General features: G+C 40.7%; 1 protein-coding gene across 1 annotated transcript in view; it reads right to left on the bottom strand.

The window, feature by feature from the left end:
• Positions 1-19,210, bottom strand: part of LOC132816437 (transmembrane protein 182-like) — a 64,504-nt gene that overhangs the window by 26,633 nt on the left and 18,661 nt on the right. Inside the window, exon 3 of the mRNA XM_060826018.1 lies at positions 3,218-3,314. Coding sequence (XP_060682001.1) covers positions 3,218-3,314 — 97 coding nt within the window. The remainder of the gene's footprint in view (positions 1-3,217; positions 3,315-19,210) is intronic.

The following is a 19,210-nucleotide window of genomic DNA, read 5'->3' as shown; positions in this document are numbered from 1 at the left end:
AATAAAGCAGGACTTGCAGTGATGGGAGGGACTACTCATATCATGGTTAGGCTGTATAGCCTTGATTAAAATGAATGTTCTTCCTCGGTTGTTATATCCCATGAGGATACACCCATCGTTATTACCCACACTGGTGCTGTGGAGGTTTGCTGGGTGGTTTGGATCATTTATTTGATGCTGTAGGTGCCCCTAGGTAAATTCATCAAGCTGCAACTTCTGCAGGATGTTTGGGGGGGGTGGACCTCTCAGATCTCAAGAGAAACCAAATAGGTGCCTTGTTTTCATATGTAGGCAAATGGGTGCGCAATGATTCGAAGTCAATATGGCTTGATGTTGAGGCCTCGCGAGAAGTCATCTCATAAACTTACTGTTTATGGATAAGATGTGATCTGTGGTTGAGCACTGTGACAGTCTGATTATTATAAATATAGCGAAAGCGTGGAGGATACTGTGGCAAGGTAAGGGCAATTTGCTTAAGACTTCGCTGTTCACCCATTAGTGGGAGCCCCAGGATTTGGACAGCGGTCAATGAACTCTGGCTTCAGAGCTTGGGAAGGTAAGGGAACCTCCTGTGTGGGAGATTCATTCGAGAGAGGGGTCTTGATTCAGTCAGAAATACAAAATCCCTAATAGAGACCTTTTCCGATATTTTTCAGGTTAGGGATCATATACAGAAGGCGACCATACTCTTGGCCCAGCCCTACAAATCAGATGTAGAACAAAGAGTGCTCCGATGTGGGGGTGCTCTCTCAGTTAGTACCATATATCATCTGCAGAGAGGGAACACTTTAGGGGATATGGAGAGACTCCATGACATTTGGAATCAGGAGTTAGGGCAAAAAAGCCTCATCAGAAATATGGGAGGATATGTGGGGGAAATGTAAAGAAAATGTTGATTTGCAATAAGGCACAAGCGATGCAATTGATGATCCTCCACAGGCCCCATATGGCGCCAGAGAGGTTAGTAAAATTTAAAGGATCTTCTCTGAAACGTCCCAAATGTAAAATCAGCATAAGCACCCTTACACATTGCTTACGGTCCTTTGACAAGATCGGTGGCTATTGGGATGTCATAGTGAATGAGCTGGAGAAGATCCTGGGCATGGAAGTTAAGGAAGATCCGGTGTCCCTCCTTTTGTGACTACCAAATCTGCCCTCTTTGGGTAAGCACAGGAAGAGGTTATTCAATATTCTTACACACCGTGTGAGGAAGAACATCTCAATGAACTGGATATCAGAAAAGCCTCCAGGTCTTGCAGGATAGCACAGACTTGTGATGGAGCACCTCCCAAGATTATCTGACCAGTATGGGGCATCATGGAACAGAGCAATTTTATAAGACAGGGCGGACCTTTCTAAGTTACACAGACATGGATCTGTCGGCAGTACAGATTAGGGCCTTTGTACAGCCACGAGGGTCATATATGGTGTTCAAGGGGCCCCGGGGAGGGGGTGAGGGAGTGGCCTAGTAAATACAGGTATAATAACTGTTGCTCCCGAGGACTGGAGCTTCGATGGAGGTGCCACAAGTGGAGTAATGTAATGTAATTTAATTTTAGTGGATTATAATTTAATTTAATGCCATTTTATTCAATTTGAGTTTATTCTAATTTGGGTTAAGTAAAGTAAATATGAGACAACTGTATCTTGAAGTTAGTAGGCAGTTTATTGTTAACGTGACTGTAATATAATTGTACAATATTATTTCTACTTTTCTGTACTTTTGTTCACTTCATGACATTTTGGCTTTTTTGTAAAAGAGTGAAAGATTTTTCAATAAACATATGGAAAAAAACATGAAGAAACTCTCCGGAATGCTATTGTGGTGAAGGGCCTGTATGAATCACACAAAGTTAATGGCAAGTACTATAAATAATTCAGAATGCAAATGGAATATTGGGCTTTATTGCAAGAGATATTGAGTAAAAATCTTGACAAAAAATATTCACAACTGAGCAGGTTATTAGTTACACTGCACCCTGTGTGCTTTGTGCATTTTTGACTCCATATTTAAAGAAAGTCACATTTATATTACATAAAGAAAAACACACAGGAGGGCAATAATGTGATTATCTAGACATGTTACATTAAGGAGTGTGAGATGATGGCATTAAGGCTTGCAGGCCAAGTCACAACAAAGGCGCAAAGCACTTTGTGCACACAAATGACTAGCCAACATAACAGGGTCAGATAACAATATATGTATAAGACTCATTCAGACCTTGTGACACTCCAGATGCTAAGCACATTCAAAGTAATGAATTGTGGAAATCTACAGAGAGATATTTTTTGTTTTTGAATGACCTAATTCCAAATTCAGAACATTATCCATTATCGTCAGCCTATGACGGTCACATTGAGAAAGGGTTCCTTAGGTCCTCAATGTTCTGTGGACAGTCCCAACCAGAATGAAGATATTCAAGCTGCATATGTGAACACTCAGTGAAAGGCCCCTTATGAGTCTGCTAGTGGTCAAGAGTTGCTTAACAGAACCTATAACATCACCTCAAAACATCCTCATAATAATGCACAAACTCAGAGTGCATCCAAGCCAATCTGATGGAATATGAATTGGTTGAAGTGTCATGGAACAGAAGCAGTTTGCAATGTTCTTTTCACCACAAAAGATTGATTAAAGATAATAATTCTTTCCCTTCTGGATCAGTTGCAAGTTTGGACCCTCTTCCAAAGTTCCACAGAAACAGGTCTATTTAGGCTTCAGTGGGTACGTTGCGCAGAATTGTCAATGTAATCAATCATGTTACTTTCCAGTCTGCTAGCTTTTCAAATCAGCCTGACTTTGGTATGGAAGAAGTAACAGACAGAAGATACACCTCAGCCCCACTAGAATTTACCTGGTCACCGAAAATGGGAAGATTTTCTGAGGACACAGATTATACCCAGAACTACCATCTGGCAGGTGGACTCCATTCAAATTGCACCCTGAGCACAGCTGGACGTAACAATAACCAGGCAAATAGCCATGGGCCAATAGCAAATTATGGCAACATAACAACAACTTGTCACTTGACATACCAGCCTGCATGATACTCCCAGTACTCCATATGCTATGTGCTGGAAACAAAACTAAGATAATAATGAAAAGTCATTATCACATATAACAGGCAAGCTGAGCTAATACAAGTACAAACCTGACACGGTTCATTCACAACTGAAGGAAGAGTATTATAACATCAAAAAACGAGTTCTCACTTACTGAAGATAAATTTCAAAATTGTATCTTCTGTCCATTGGTCAGTAAACCAGCATTTCCAGAAGAACCCTTCATGATAATAAATCAGATTCGACTGTTTCTGTAAAATCATCCAGAAGAAAATAAAATATTATTTACTAGATCAAAACTCAAATCAAATTTATGAGTCAATTACATATATATCTATATATATATATATATATATATATTATTTTATTCATAATGATTGATTCATTTTTGAAAGTTACCATTATAATTGTAATGTTTAGGTCAGTACACATCCAGGATGGAATCTTCTGCTGGTGGCAGCAAGGACCTTGCCTGCTGGCTGTAGTGTTGGTAAACATTCACACTGCCCTTCCCCAGAAATTCTCACCGGATCTTCCTCCAAGCAGGTAGGTGTGAGGCCACCAGTGAGCCTTCCTCAGAAAGCAAGCCCCTAATGGCAAAGTTCCTGTCTACCACAGGCAATCTGAGACTAGCAACACCGTCACTGACATAACACAGCGTCAATGAAGGCTACGGCTACTTTGGGAACAGCAATACCTGGAGTCCAGAAATGTTGAGAAAGATAATCAGTGTTTCTAGGCAGGTAGGATTTCTTGTGGTCGGAGTTATGGAAAGATGTGGCCAGGGGCTAGGGAGCAAGAGTTGAGGGGTACCTTGCGTGACACATTAGTGCAATGGGTTTAGAGCAGGAAGCTGAATAAAAGAAAAAAAAATCCTCAGAAGAGATGTCTCTTCAATTTTAGAACATCACTCTTTGAAAATAACATTCTATGAATTTAGCTATCAGACAGCAGTGCGTAATCATATGAAGCAATAGGTCTCTTCAGTTTCATAGCAAAAGCTATCCTTTTTTCTACTAAAGGAAAACATTCCCAATTCTTGAAAGAAAAAACAAACTGGAGTACTCAGATTAAACAGCAGGTGTGCAGGGTGAAATGTGGTGGCTTTGAATTTTTCTGAGTCAGGCTGACTTGAAAAGCTAGCAGACGAGACAACATTCTGGGAATCCTACTCTCATTCCATAGAATCCCTACAGCGCAAAAAGACTATTCAGCCCATCAAGACCACACCAACCCTCCGAACAGCATCCCAGACAGACCTGGCCACCCCCACCTTATCTCTGTTATCCCACATTTACCATGGCTAACCCACCTAGCCTACACATCCCAGGCCAATTTTACCATGGCCAATCCACCAAAACTGCACATGTTTGGACTGTAGGAGGAAACCTGGGCACCCAGAGAAAACCCACACAGACACAGGTAGAATATGCAAACTCTACTCAGACAATCACGCAAGGAATTGTCTGAGGCGCTGTGAGGAAGCAGTGCTAACCATCGGGCCACTCTGCCACCCCTATTCTAATCTCCCGCAATTTGCCACAGCTCTGGATAAGAGCGTTTCTGGCCTTGCTGGCTCTATTGCAGACTTGGGAGGGCCAAGCCTTCCTTCCAGATTTCTGAGGATCAGTTCCATTCCATTGTTGTTAAGTCATTAATGGATTCTTGGAAGTCATAAATTGCAGGGAAATCCAGTCTCAAGTCATCAATACAAAAACACAACAATTCCTCTTTAAATAAACTGGTGCTCCTGCCTTTTTTAAATGTTGTCAATTAATTACATAGATACATATTATCAATTTTAGAACATCACGTAATAAGAAGTCAGAGCAGGAGTAGGCAATTTCGCCACTTGAGCCGGCTCAGCTGTTTAATATGATCACAGCTGATCTCAACTTGGCTTCAAGCAGCCAAACCACTCATAATTAAAGTCTGGTTACCTCCTCCTTAAATTTACTCAATATCCTAACATTCACCACTTTCTGGGTTAGTGAATTCCACAGATTCTCTGAGAGAAGTAATTTTTCCTCATCTCAATTTTAAATATGCTACCCCTTATTCTGAAGCTATGACTTCTCCTTCGAGATTCTAGAAGCTTGTATCCACTTCACACCTATTAACCTTACATAGATAAAAGCAAAAAATTGTGCAATTTTTAAACATCTTTCAATAAAATGTAGGTTGTTGCAAGATAGCAGAGTTGTAAATTAAACAATGCTTTTGGTTCTTTCTACAGCTGTATTAGCACTGCTTGCTGAGTGATAAATACATGATTCATTCTTGGAGCTTTGCCAGACATTCATAATGAAACTCAGGGAAGAGACTATCACATACGCAAAAATCATCGAGTTGAAATATCTATTAAGCAAAGCCTCGTAAATATGAGGGAGAAGGGAATTCTCTCTGGTGTTTAAGTCCTCATAGAGTCATAGAGGTGTACAGCATGGAAACAAACCCTTCTGTCCAACCTGTCCATGCCGACCAGATATCCCAACCCAATCTAGTCCCACCTGCCAGCACCCGGCCCATATCCCTCCAAACCTTTTCTATTCATATAACCATCCAAAGGCCTCTTAAATGTTGCAATTGTACCAGCCTCCACCACTTCCTCTGGCAGCTCAATCCATACATGTACCACCTTCTGCATGAAAAAGTTGCCCCTTAGGTCTCTTCTATATCTTTCCCTTCTCACCCTGAATCTATACCCTCGAGTTCTGGACTCCCTGATCCCAGGGAAAAGACTTTGTCTATTTATCCTATCCATGTCCCTCATAATTTTGTAAACCTCTATAAAGGAAAACAGCCCCAGCCTGTCCAGCCTCTCCCTATAGCTCAAATCTTCCAACCCTGGCAACATCCTTGTAAATCTTTTCTGAACCCTTTCAAGTTTCACAACATCATTCCGATAGGAAAGAGAGCAGAATTGCACACAATATTCCAACAGTGGCCGAACCAATGTCCTGTACAGCCGCAACATGACCCCCCCCAACTCCTGTACTCAATACTCTGACCAATAAATTTCTGAAGGCTTCCCATTTTCCAGCCGTCCCTTTACCTGCGAACATCTGCCTCCAATCAGCTTTCGAAAGTTCTTGCCTAATACCTTCAAAATTGGCCTTACTCCAATATAGAACTTCAACTTTTAGATCTGGTCTATCCTTCTCCATCACGATTTTAAAACTAATAGAATTATGGTCGCTGGCCCCAAAGTGCTCCCCCACTGACACCTCAGTCACCTGACCTGCCTTATTTCCCAAGAGTCCTGTAAAGGTATGATGTTCACATTAATATTATTGTATTTGAAAACCTTTAAACTCACATTACATGTAAATAGTTTGGTTTATTCTATTTTATTCTCTTCATTTATTTTATGTAATAAAGTTATGTTTACTGTTAAACCAAATGTGCAGGGTAAAAGATCACTTTGTTAAAATAAAGAATAAACAGAAAATACGTTCTCCCAAGCCATTTATCAGTCTGGGATCTGACTTGTTCAGTAATAACATCAGCCTGGATCACAACAATTCTCATGGATCTGGTGATAATGTGGGGGAAAAGCATTGAGGTGGATGACCATCCATTATTGTACGAAATGGCAAAAAAGATTCACCGAGAAAAATGGCCTACCCTTGCTTTCATATTCCGACATGATTGCTTTTGGCCTTTAGCAGGGGTTGTTATAGTTGTAGAGAGGAGCATAAGTTTTGTTTGATATCTTCTAATTACCTGCTTTGTCTTTGAAGGGTTTTTGACTGCCTGTGCATTTAGTTACAAAAAGAATAAAAGGGCTTAAGTAAATAAAGGTTTCTGAGAATGACATTTGTTGGTTGACATTTTCAGGGTTTTATGAAATCTCTTGGTCATAGAATCATCATAAAATGCAAAAGAGGACTTTAATCCTATCAAATCTGTACAACCAAAAATAACCTATTATTTACATTAGCTCAATTTTCCTGCAGGAGGTCCACAGCCTTGAATAGTATGATACTTGCAAGTGCTCATTCAAGCACTTTTAAAAAGTTATGAGGTTTTCCGCCTCAACTCCCCTCCCAGGCAGTGCATTCCTGAACACCGCCTGCCTCTCGGTGAAAAGGATTTTCCTTAAATCCCCCTTGAAACCTCCTGCTTTTCACTTTAGAATTATGCTACTTTGTTAGTGACCCCTCGATTAAGGAGAACAGCTTCTTTCTATTCACCCTGTCCATATCCCTCATTATTTTGTACACATCTATCAGGTCTCCCCCACAACCCTCTCTGCTCCAAAGAAAACAGTCTGAGCTTATCCAGCCTCAATTCATAACTGGAATGTTCCTTCCAGGCAACATCCTAGTAAATCTCCTCTGTACCACATCCTTCGGATAGTATTGTGACCAGAAATGCACACAGTACTCCAACTGTGGCCTAACCAAATTCTGGATTAGAGTGGTGCTGGAAAAGCAGAGCCATTCAGGCAGCATCAAAGGAGCAGGAAAATCGATGTTTCAGGATGAAAGGCTTTTGCCCGAAACATTGATTTTCCTGCTCTTCGGATGCTGCCTGAACTGCTGTGCTTTTCCAGCACCACTCTAATCCAGAATCTGGTTTCTAGCATCTGCAGCTTTTACCTAGTGGCCTAATCAAAGTCCTGTACAGCTCCAACATGATCTGCCTACTGTTATAATCTGATAAAGGTAAGCATACTGTATGCCTTCTTAATTGTCCAATTAACCTGTCCTGCCATAATCAGGGACTTGTCCACAAGCACTCTAAGATCCCTCTGTTCCACTGAGCTTTCTAGGGTGCTGCCACTAATTGAGTACTCCCTTGCCTTATTCCTTCTTCCAAAGTGCAATACCTCACATATCAGGTTTTAATTCCATCTGCCAATCTGTTTTATATTTTCCTGTAACCTTGCATCTTCCTTCTCATTGTCAACCATTCAGCAAATCTTTGTGTCATCCAAACACTTACTGATCATCCCTCGTACATTCTCATCCTCATAATTTATGATTATCACAAACAATAAGGAATCCAGCCCTGATCACTGTGATACACTACTGCACACCAGGGTCCAGTCACCCAACAGTCTTCTACCAACACCCACTGTCTCCTGTCATTAAGCTTATTTTGGATCCATCTTGTCGAGTTATCCTGGATCTAATGAGCTTTACCTTTTTTAACAGTTTCTCATGTGGGACCTTGTCAATGGCTCATTGATTTAGTACATTGTAACTACTGGAAAAGGTAGAATGTAAGATTCATGAAGGGCATAACAGAGGCATGGAGATTATGAAGGTGCATGGAGAGGTGAGTGAGGGAATGAGGAGGTGTGAGTTTGAAGGGCTGATATTCATCAATGCAACGGGGTCAAGATCTAGTAAATGGAGGCAAATTCTCCAAACTCCTCCTGTCTCGATTGTTGCCTTGAACCAGTCCACTTGGCAGCAAGTCCATCCTGCCCCTGCCTATCCAGAACAAAAATCTCGAAGTCTTATTAACTAAAAATAAATTTGCGATGTTGGATGCATTCCAGACTTCTGAGTGCAGACTGCATTTCTCTCAAAAATCTGGTACAACAGTTAAGACTTTTTATCAGAACTGACAAATGTTTTAGCTTTGCAATAAATTGTCATGGGGTTTAAGTGAGTGAAAAAAAATGGGGAAAAAGGAAAAATGGTCTGCTGTGAGAAAAAAGTAGAGAGATTAAATGGCAAAGCATTGATAGAACAAAGCAAATAAGCAAAGATATTGCTGGAAGAGATGCAAATGGCAGAACAATAAAAAACTGTTTTTTAAAAGTAAATAAAGATAATAAAATGATAGTAAATTCAAAGCCAAAGAAGTAAAAGGAAGCAAAAAAAGGGCAAAAGGTCACAATCTGTTTTCTTGAGTCGAGATGCTATAAATTACTTTGCAGCAACTGAAATATTGTTCCTCAAATTTGTACTGCAGTTCACTGGATCATTGTGACGAACATAAAGGACAAGTTGGGAGCATGATGAAGAAGTCAAATGGCATGCCTTTGAAATCTTAGGGTCACATTTGCAGACGGAATGCACAACAATATTCCACAAAGCAATTATCTAATATCTGTTCAGTCTTCTCAATGTACAGCAGAGCGAACCAAATATTCAGTTTAGCAATTTGACATGATAAGATCCAATCCAGATTATACTTTGAAGGACGAATTGGGGCCAGGGACAATAAAAAGATAGATAATGTACAAGAGTTTGCCCTGGGAAAGAAAAGACATGTTATGGGTGGTTGAGGAGGTTACTGGGGAACTAGGAATGGAATGCTCCTTCCTCTTCCTGTTGTGTTTTTCTCGTTTTCACTCACTCAGTCACATGAAACATTCCAGAGGTTAGATACTGCAAACTATTCAGTCCTTCAAGCGTGTTCCAATATTCAGTTCAATCAAGATTTGTTCGTGCCTCAACATGCAGACTCATTCTAGCTCTTACCTATTGATCTCTCTCTTCAATTTAATATGAGATAGCATCTACAGCATGTTGGAAGAACAGGAGCTGGCAGATCGGAGTTCCAGAATGTTGCTGCCTTTTGAGACCAAAGTACTTCTGAAGTTACTTTTGAACAATTTGACTGTACTGTTTAAGATTATGTCCTCCTGATTTAAGTTTATGGAAATCAACTCTGTTTAACATTTTAAATGCCTCAAAAAGAACATTTGTCCATTTTATTTGCACATTACAAGTTTATGTAAGCTGTCCTATGCTTTAAATCTGTGACACCCAACCACATTCTTCTTATTTTTCACTGCACCCTACAAGGGGCATGTTTCTGAGCTGCAATAGCTAGACCTGAATGCAATGGTACAGCATGAGTCTAACCAGGATATAATTATTTTGTATTTCTTCTCTTTCCCATATTCTCTGGAGATGGCAAGAATGAAGAGTGACTTTGAGTGTTTTGATGGCTTGGCAGGACCGATTCTGAACATCTGTTTTCCCCAGCTTATGGAGTCCAGAACTAAATGCCACATTCAATAAAGGACTGAGCGGAGAATAAATTTGTTTAATTGAGGGAATGTGAATCTTTACAATTATCTGCTCAGTCAATAGCATATTTGAAGCTGAGGTCATCAGATTTGTAGACGGTAAGAACATTTGTACAATGTGGGGATATGTCAGAAAAGTGCAGTTCTTGTTTCAGTTTCAGCTGTGACTTTACTGAATGCTGCAGCCAAGATCATGGGACTGTGAGACTATTTCAATATCTTACATCTTCTGCAACATACAAGTTACCTGATTTCTTTAATGTAATAAAACATTCCAAGTGGGGAAAACGCTGCCCTGGAAAGCAGGGAATCTCACCGAACAGAACGGCAGTGATGTTGAGGGGCAAAAAGCAAAATAAAATACTGCCAAAGGTTAGGCTAGAGGAAACTTTGGCTTTGAATAATGGGCATGGAATAAACTGGTACTTTCACCAAGGATATGCAATTAATGTGTTATTATCTGTGATTGATTTTTAGTTACATTCTGCAGTGATTAGATTAAGATGGGAGGAGCTCTGGTCGTCAATCAACATTACTATTACTCAACATCTTCTCTTCACGTATCTATAACTTCTCAGTAGAAAGCTTACTCCAAACTTCCAAGTAGAAATGTTATCGAGCATATTTGGAAATCATGTGCTAGTTAATCATAACAGTTCCCTAAATTACAGTCATTCAAAACCATATAATGTTTCAGTTAACATCACGCTACATAATATGTACAATGCAACAGTCACAATTCATTTCCATTGGCCTCTCAACATTGTCTGTGCATAGTTTGTTTTGGACTCCAATGTTGACATCACAGTTGGAAGCCTTTTGGCCCATCGTGTCTGTCAGCCAACAAAGATCAGACTACATTGATCCAATTTCCAGCTCTTGGTCGCTAACCCTATGGGATATGACAACACAAGCGAATATCTAAATACAACTTCAAGTGTTACAAAAGTTTGAGACTTGATCATAAGACAGAGGAACAGAAGCCCACTGAGTCTGCTCCACTGTTCAATGAGATCATAGATGATCTGATAATACTCAAACACTCTTTCCCTGTTCAGTTCCAGATCCTCACAACCCTCTGCATAAAAACGTCCATATTTAACTCTGTTCTTACCCTAAATCTTTGCCTGGTGATTGACTACTCTCCTCCCAAAATAGGTGCCCTCCTATCCACTCAGTTATGTCCCGCATAATCTTACACACATTATCAGGTCCTTTCTCAAGCTTCACTGCTCCAAGGCACCAACCACAGCACATCTCCACACAAGGCGGACCCTTCACCCCAGACAGCATTATGGTAAGGCTTCTCTGGACTCTCTCTCGTAAAACTACATCCCTCCTATTAGGTTAGGGACCAGAACTACATGAAGTACTCCACTTGAGGCCTAACCAGTACTTTATATAGTTTCAGCTGAACATTCCTACTCTTGTATTCTATTCATCTGCTAATGAAGGCAAGGATTCCAAATGCCTTAACCAGCTTCAGGAATCTGAGGATAGACACAAAAGATTCCTCTGTACTTTCTAAGAGCCTACCATTATAGTGAAATCTCTTTTCTTGCCAATCTACTCCAAATGCATCAATGCTTTGCCTACCTTACCAGTTCATTGCTATCCTCCTGCAGTTTATGTTCATCTTCCTCACCATTTACCTTACAAATTTTTGTCATCAGCAAACTAGATCATACTGCTACATTAATGATCTGAACTTAAATATAAAGTGACAAAAATGGCTCCAGCACTGAACCCTGTGAAACCCCACTTGCAACAAATGTCCAATTGCAACAACATCCATTTACCATCACTGTGTTTCAGACTTCTAAGTAGAAAGTTTACCATAGACTTCCAAATAGAAATGTCATCGAGCAATTCTGGAAATCATGCGATCATCCATCAAAATAGCTCCCTAAATTACAGTCAATGGGCCAGCACTCAAAACCATATAGTGTTTCAGTTAATATGTACAGAACATCGCACCAAAACTGCACACAAATACTCCCGGTGCAGTGTCACTTCTGCCTTGTACAATCGCAACAACACTTTTATACTCTATTCCTTTAGAAATAAATGCCAAAATTCCATTTGCCTTCCTTATTATCTGCTGTACCTGCATACTAGGATGGCACATAGTCATATGGCCACAGAAACAGACCCTTTGGTCCAACTCATCCATGCTGACCAGGTATCCCAATCTAAACTAGCCTGCATTTGGCCCATAATCACCCAAACCTTTCCTATTCATTAGATTACTTACAGTGTGGAAACAGGCCCTTCGGCCCAACAAGTCCACACCGACCCACTGAAGTGCAACCCACCCATTCCCCTACATTAACCTCTTCACCTAACACTACGGGCAATTTAGCATGGCCAATTCACCTGACCCGCACATCTTTGGACTGTGGGAGGAAACCGGAGCACCCGGAGGAAACCCACGCAGACACGGGGAGAACATGCAAACTCCACACAGTCTGTCGCCTGAGTCGGGAATTGAACCCGGGTCACAGGCGCTGTGAGGCAGCAGTGCTAACCACTGTGCCACCGTGCCGCCCACTGTATCATGTATCTGTCCAAATGTCTTTTAAGTGCGTAACTGTACCAGCTTCCACACGTCCTCTGCCTTTCAGTCCAATTTGAATCCAATATGCCACATGGGCTTTATATTTAATCATTCTACCATGAGGGACATTATAAAAAGCCTTCCTAAAGTCTCTGTAGACCACATAAAATACATTAGCCTCATCACCACTCCTCAAAACAGTTGATAATTTTTTTTCAAATGTGACCACACCTTACCCATCCATGATTAACCAGTGTCTCTCTAATCCAGATATATTCTGACCCTCGCAATGATTTCTAATAATGTCTCCATCACTGAGGTTAGACCGAATGATTTCCTGGTCTATCCCATCCTCCATATTTTACTAATAGGAAAATGTTAGCTTCTTCCAGTACTCCGGCACTCCCTCTGCCGCCAGCAAGGATTTGAAAATGAATGCAAGAACCTCTGATGTCTTTCCACCCTTTCCATGACAAATGTTAACCTAACCGCTCTAGTTTCTTGTTTTCTGTCTCCCTCACTGCTGTTCTAAGTATCCTGAAAACATTTTATAATGTCATCTAAAATCCCCCATGATTATCACTAAGCCTTTCTGACAAATCTCTTACTAAAACAAAAACAAGGTGTAGTGGATACTGGAGCTCTGAAGTAAAAAGACAAAGTGCTGCAGAAACTCAGCAGGTACGGCAAATATATTGAACTTGAAATATTGACTTTGTTTCTCTCACCACAGAACAGCTGAGTTTCTTCAGCATTTAGACTATAAGACCATAAGAACTTAAGACATTGGAGTGGAAGTCAGGCCATTTGGCCCATCGAGTCCACTTCGCCATTCAACCATGGCTGATGGGCATTTCAACTCCACTTACCCGCATTCTCCCCATAGCCCTTAATTACCCGAGACATCAAGAATCTATCAATCTCTGCCTTGAAGACATTTAGGATCCCGGCCTCCACTGCACTCTGTGGCAATGAATTCCACAGGCCCACCACTCTCTGGCTGAAGAAATGTCTCCGCATTTCTGTTCTGAATTTACCCTCTCTAATTTTAAGGCTGTGTCCACGGGTCCTAGTCTCCTCGCCTAACGGAAACAATTTCCTAGCATCCACCCTTTCCAAGCCATGCATTATCTTGTAAGTTTCTATTAAGTCTCCCCTTAATCTTCTAAATTCCAATGAATACAATCCCAGGATCCTCAGCCGTTCCTCGTATGTTAGAACAACCATCCCAGGGATCATCCGTGTGAATCTCCATTGGACATGTTCCAGTGCCAGTATGTCCTTCCTGAGGTGTGGGGACCAAAACTGGACAAAGTACTCCAAATGGGGCCTAACCAGAGCTTTATAAAGTCTCAGTAGCACAACGGTGCTTTTATATTCCAACCCTCTTGAGATAAGTGAGAACATTACATTCGCTTTCTTAATCACGGACTCAACCTGCATGTTTACCTTTAGAGAATCCTCGACTAGCACTCCCAGATCCCTTTGTACTTTGGCTTTACGAATTTTCTCACCATTTAGAATGTCATCTTTGCTTTTATTCTTTTTTCCAAAGTGCAAGACCTCGCATTTGCTCATGTTGAATTCCATCAGCCATTTCCTGGACCACTCTCCCAAACTGTCTAGATCCTTCTGCAGCCTCCCCACTTCCTCAGTACTACCTGCCTGTCCACCTAACTTCGTATCACCGGCAAACTTCGCTAGAAAGCCCCCAGTCCCTTCATCCAGATCATTAATATATAACATGAACAGCTATGGCCCCAACACTGAACCCTGCGGGACACCGCTTGTCACCGGCTGCCATTCAGAAAAAGAACCTTTTATCCCAACTCTCTGCCTTCTGTCAGACAGCCAATCCTCAATCCATACCAGTAGCTCACCTCGAACACCATGGGCCCTCACCTTGCTCAGCAGCCTCCCGTGTGGCACCTTATCAAAGACTTTTTTGGAAATCTAGATAGACCACATCCACTGGGTTTCCCTGGTCTAACCTATTTGTCACCTCTTCAAAGAATTTCAACAGGTTTGTCAGGCACAACCTCCCCTTGCTAAATCCATGTTGACTTGTTCTAATCAGACTCTGCTCTTCCAAGAATTTAGAAACCTCATCCTTAATGATGGATTCTAGAATTTTACCAACAACCGCGGTTAGGCTAATTGGCCTATAATTTTCCATTTTTGTCTTGATCCTTTCTTGAACAAGGGGGTTACAACAGCGATCTTCCAATCATCTGGGACTTTCCCTGACTCCAGTGACTTTTGAAAGATCTCAACCAATGCCTCCACTATTTCCTCTGCCACCTCTCTCAGAACTCTAGGATGTATCCCAATCGGGGCCAGAAGATTTATCAATTTTAAGACCATTTAGCTTTTCTAGCACTTTCTCTTTTGTAATGACAACCATACTCAACTCAGCCCCCTGACTCCCTTTAATTGTTGGGATATTACTCATGTCTTCCACTGTGAAAACTGATGCAAAGTACTTGTTAAGTTCTCCTGCTATTTCCTTATCTCCCATCACTAGGCTTCCAGCATCAGTTTGAAGTGGCCCAATGTCTACTTTTGCCTGTAGTTTGTTTCTTATGTATTGAAAGAAACTATTACTATCATTTCTAATATTACTGGCTAGCCCATCTTCATATTTGATTCTCTCCTTCCTTATTACTCTCTTTGTTATCCTCTGTTTGTTTTTGTAGCCTTCCCAATCTTCTGATTTCCCACTGCTCTTGGCCACTTTATAGAATCTCTCTTTTTCTTTAATACATTTCTTGACTTCCTTTGTCAGCCATGGCTATCTAATCCCTCCCTGGATAATCTTTCTTTTCTTGGGGATGAACCTCTGTACAGTGTCCTCAATTATACCAACAAACTCCTGCCATTTTTGCTCTACTGTCTTCCCCGCTAGGCTCTGCTTCCAGTCTATTTTTGTCAGTTCCTCTCTCATACCCTCATAATTACCTTTATTTAACTGTAACACCATTATATCCAATTTTGCCTCCTCTCTTTCAAACTGCAGACTGAACTCTACCATATTATGATCGCTGCTTCCTAAGGGTTCCCTTACTTTAAGATCTTTTATAAAGTCTGGTTCATTACAAAGCACTAGGTCCAGAATAGCCTGCTCCCTTGTGGGCTCCATGACAAGCTGTTCCAAAAAGCCATCCTGTAAGCATTCCATGAATTCCCTTTCTTTGGATCCACTGGCTACATTATTTACCCAGTAAAAAATGAGGTCTGCAGATGCTGGAGATCACAGCTGCAAATGTGTTGCTGGTCAAAGCACAGCAGGCCAGGCAGCATCTCAGGAATAGAGAATTCGACGTTTCGAGCATAAGCCCTTCATCAGGAATAAGAGGAATGCAACATGTACCGGGAAATAGAGAAGACATGTCAGAAAGGCAAGGTCACAGTGATCATGGGAGACTTCAAGATGCAAGAATTATTTACCCAGTCCACCTGCATCTTGAAGTCTCCCATGATCACTGTGACCTTGCCTTTCTGACATGTCTTCTCTATTTCCCGGTACATGTTGCATCCCTGGTCCTGACCACTGTTAGGAGGTCTGTACACAACTCCAATTATGGTTTCTTTGCCTATGGTTCCTCAATTCCACCCACACAGACTCCACATCATCTGACGTAAGGTCATTCAGTGCCATAGATTTAATTTTGTTCTTAACTAATTGGGCAACCCTACCCCCTCTGCCCACCTCCATGTCTTTTCGATAAGTTGAAAATCCTTGGAGGTTTAACTGCCAGTCCTGACCCCCCTGTAACCACGTCTCTGTGATGCCTACCACATCATAATCATTCACTATGATCTGTGCCATTAGTTCATCTGCTTTGTTATGAATGCTCAAGCATTCAGGTAAAGTGCCTTAATGCTAACTTTCTTATCATTAGAGATATTGGAAGTCATAAGATGTCCTAAGTTATCCTTCCTTTTTGCTGCATTCCCAGTCTGCCTCAAGTTTAAATCCGCCTGCACATATGCTATCCTGTTGCTTATCTTTCCATTTAACTCCATACTCCCTGTCGCTTTCACTTTCCCTTCCCCCCAACTCAGAAGTTTAAAGTCCTACTGACCACCCTATTTATCCTCTTCGCTAGAACATTGGTACCTGATCGGTTCAGGTGGAGACCGTCCCAATGTTACAGATCCCTCCTGTTCCAAAACTGATGCCAATGCCCCATGAAGTGGAATTTTGTTTTTCTTATCTAATGCCCCATTAAAGTAAATGCCCCATTTAGTTTTTCTTGTCTAATAATTTCCTCCTTTATAGTTTATTCTAGCACATGCTTACAGTTGAGGGATCCATGAACCACTCCCACAAGGGAATTCTTGCCTTTACCATTTTTCATTGCTTCCTGGTTTCCTAAAGTTGTGATCTCTCTCTATTCTGCTGATACCATCATTAATTAACACGAACCTCTCCACCCTTTCATAGCTTCTGATCTTTCCTAAATGTAACATAACCTTCACTAGTTAGGTCCCATGCTACGCCTAGTGCCACTATGTCTTTATAATTATTATCAGACTCTTTTTATTTGCTTCTATTTTCTCTTATCAGTTCATATTTTGTATTGAAAATCACATGTTTAAATACAGAGCCTTTTTAAACCCTTTTAATATTTTTGTTATTTAATTTACTAATTATTATTTTAGCATTATCTGCTTACCTCTATATTTGTTAATGGAGATCTCTTGGCACAGTGGTAATGTCACTATACAAATGGTCTGGGACATGGGCTAATTCAATAGAAATATGGGATTGGAAGCTAGTCTAATGGCAATCACGTAAGCACTGTCAATTGTCATAAAAATAAATCCGTCACGTTCACTACTGTCTTCTAGGAAAGGGAATCTGCTTTCCATACCTGGTCTGGTCTACGTGGAGTCATGCAAATCGGAAACAGACCCTTCAGTCCAACTAGTCCATGCCAAACATAATCCCAAACGAAACTAATCCCATCTGGCTGCTCCTGCCCCAAACTTTTCCTATTCATGTACTTCTCCAAAAGTCTTTCAAATGTTGTAACTGTGCCCCCATCCCTCAACCAGTTCATTCCAAACACGAACCACCCTCTGTGTAAAACATTTTCACCTCATGTCTTTTTTTAAAATCTCTCTCCTCTCACCTTAAGAATCTGCCCCTTACTGATGAAATTTCCCATCCTAGGAAAAGAAATCTACCATTAACCCTATCTAAACCCCTCATGATTTTATAAACCTCTAGAAGGTCACCTTACAACCTTCAATGCTCCAGTGAAAAAAGTCCCTCCTTTCTTTATAATTCAGACCTTCTTTACCTGGCAACAATCTTGTAAATCTCTTCTGAACCCTCTCCAACGTAATAGCATCTTTCCCATGACTTGTAACACTAGATCCACAGATATGAGGTTGACTCATAACTACCCCCTGAAATGGTAGTGAGTCACTTGACTCCAGAAGCAATTAGAGATTGGAAATAACTGCTAGCCCAGCCAATGACTACCACATGCCATGAACAAAAGAGACTTAGATGTGTGCTCAATATCCCTTCCTTACAAAGTCGGTTTATCATTTCCTATATTAATACCTTTCTCTCTTGCCTCACCTCTGCCCTTTGGTTTTGATTGACTGAGATAATGGATGCCATTAGAACATAAGAAATAGGACCAAGAGAAGGCTGTTCGGCCCCTCAAGCCTTTTCCACTATTCAATAGAATCATAATTGACCCAATGCTCCTCAGGTCCACTTTCCTGCTCATTTCCCATATATCTTGATTCCGATACTGATCAAAAATTCCTCAAAGCCTTAAATATACCTATTATAATTTTCTAACACTATCTACACATCCAGATGAGCCCAACAGATTGGAAGTTAGCAAATGTGACTCTGCTATTCAAGACAGGAGAGGGAGGGAGAAAAAAACAGCGATCTATTGGCAAGTTAGCTTCAAACCATAATGTGATCAGACAAAGTCAACTAACTAAAGATAGATCATGCTTGACAAATTTATTAGAGGTTTTTCTAAAGTTTAACTGCTTGGGTAAATACAGGGGTGTGAACAGTGGGTATATTACATCTGTATTTCTAAAACACTGTTGAAAAGGTATTTTTAATTAGACAAAAGCTCTAGGAACAGTTATTCCCTGTATTTTTCATTGCAATGTCTTACCAAAGTTTACTTTCCAAACAAGCTTCAATGTTTCATCATACAATGTAAATTGGTGTTCCCTTTAGATTTAGATTTTATGTCAGTCCGAATGAGTGCAAGATGAAAAGGTTTAATGGCATGTCTCTTTTTTGCCTTCAGCAATTCTCAGGTTCTGTATTAACTAGCAAAAGCTTACGAATGCTAATGATCAGATGGACTTGAGTGTACTCATAGATATGGTGAAGTTGATTTCCCAAGCTGTGAAATGTAGAACAAAGACTGTTCAGAGTCTGAGAACAAGAACTGGTTATTGAGGACCAAGATGAAGAGAAATTTCTTCACTCAGGTGTACCTTTTGTTTGCGGAACTCAAAGTTTACATGCGGCTACAGTAAGCAACTTGGAAGGTAATGGCATTTTGATTTTATTGCAAGAGGACTGGAGTATAAGAATA

This window comes from Hemiscyllium ocellatum, chromosome 6 (assembly GCF_020745735.1).
Source record: "Hemiscyllium ocellatum isolate sHemOce1 chromosome 6, sHemOce1.pat.X.cur, whole genome shotgun sequence".
NCBI classification, from domain to species: Eukaryota; Metazoa; Chordata; class Chondrichthyes; order Orectolobiformes; family Hemiscylliidae; genus Hemiscyllium; species Hemiscyllium ocellatum.
This window is presented reverse-complemented; position numbering and strand designations above follow the sequence as displayed.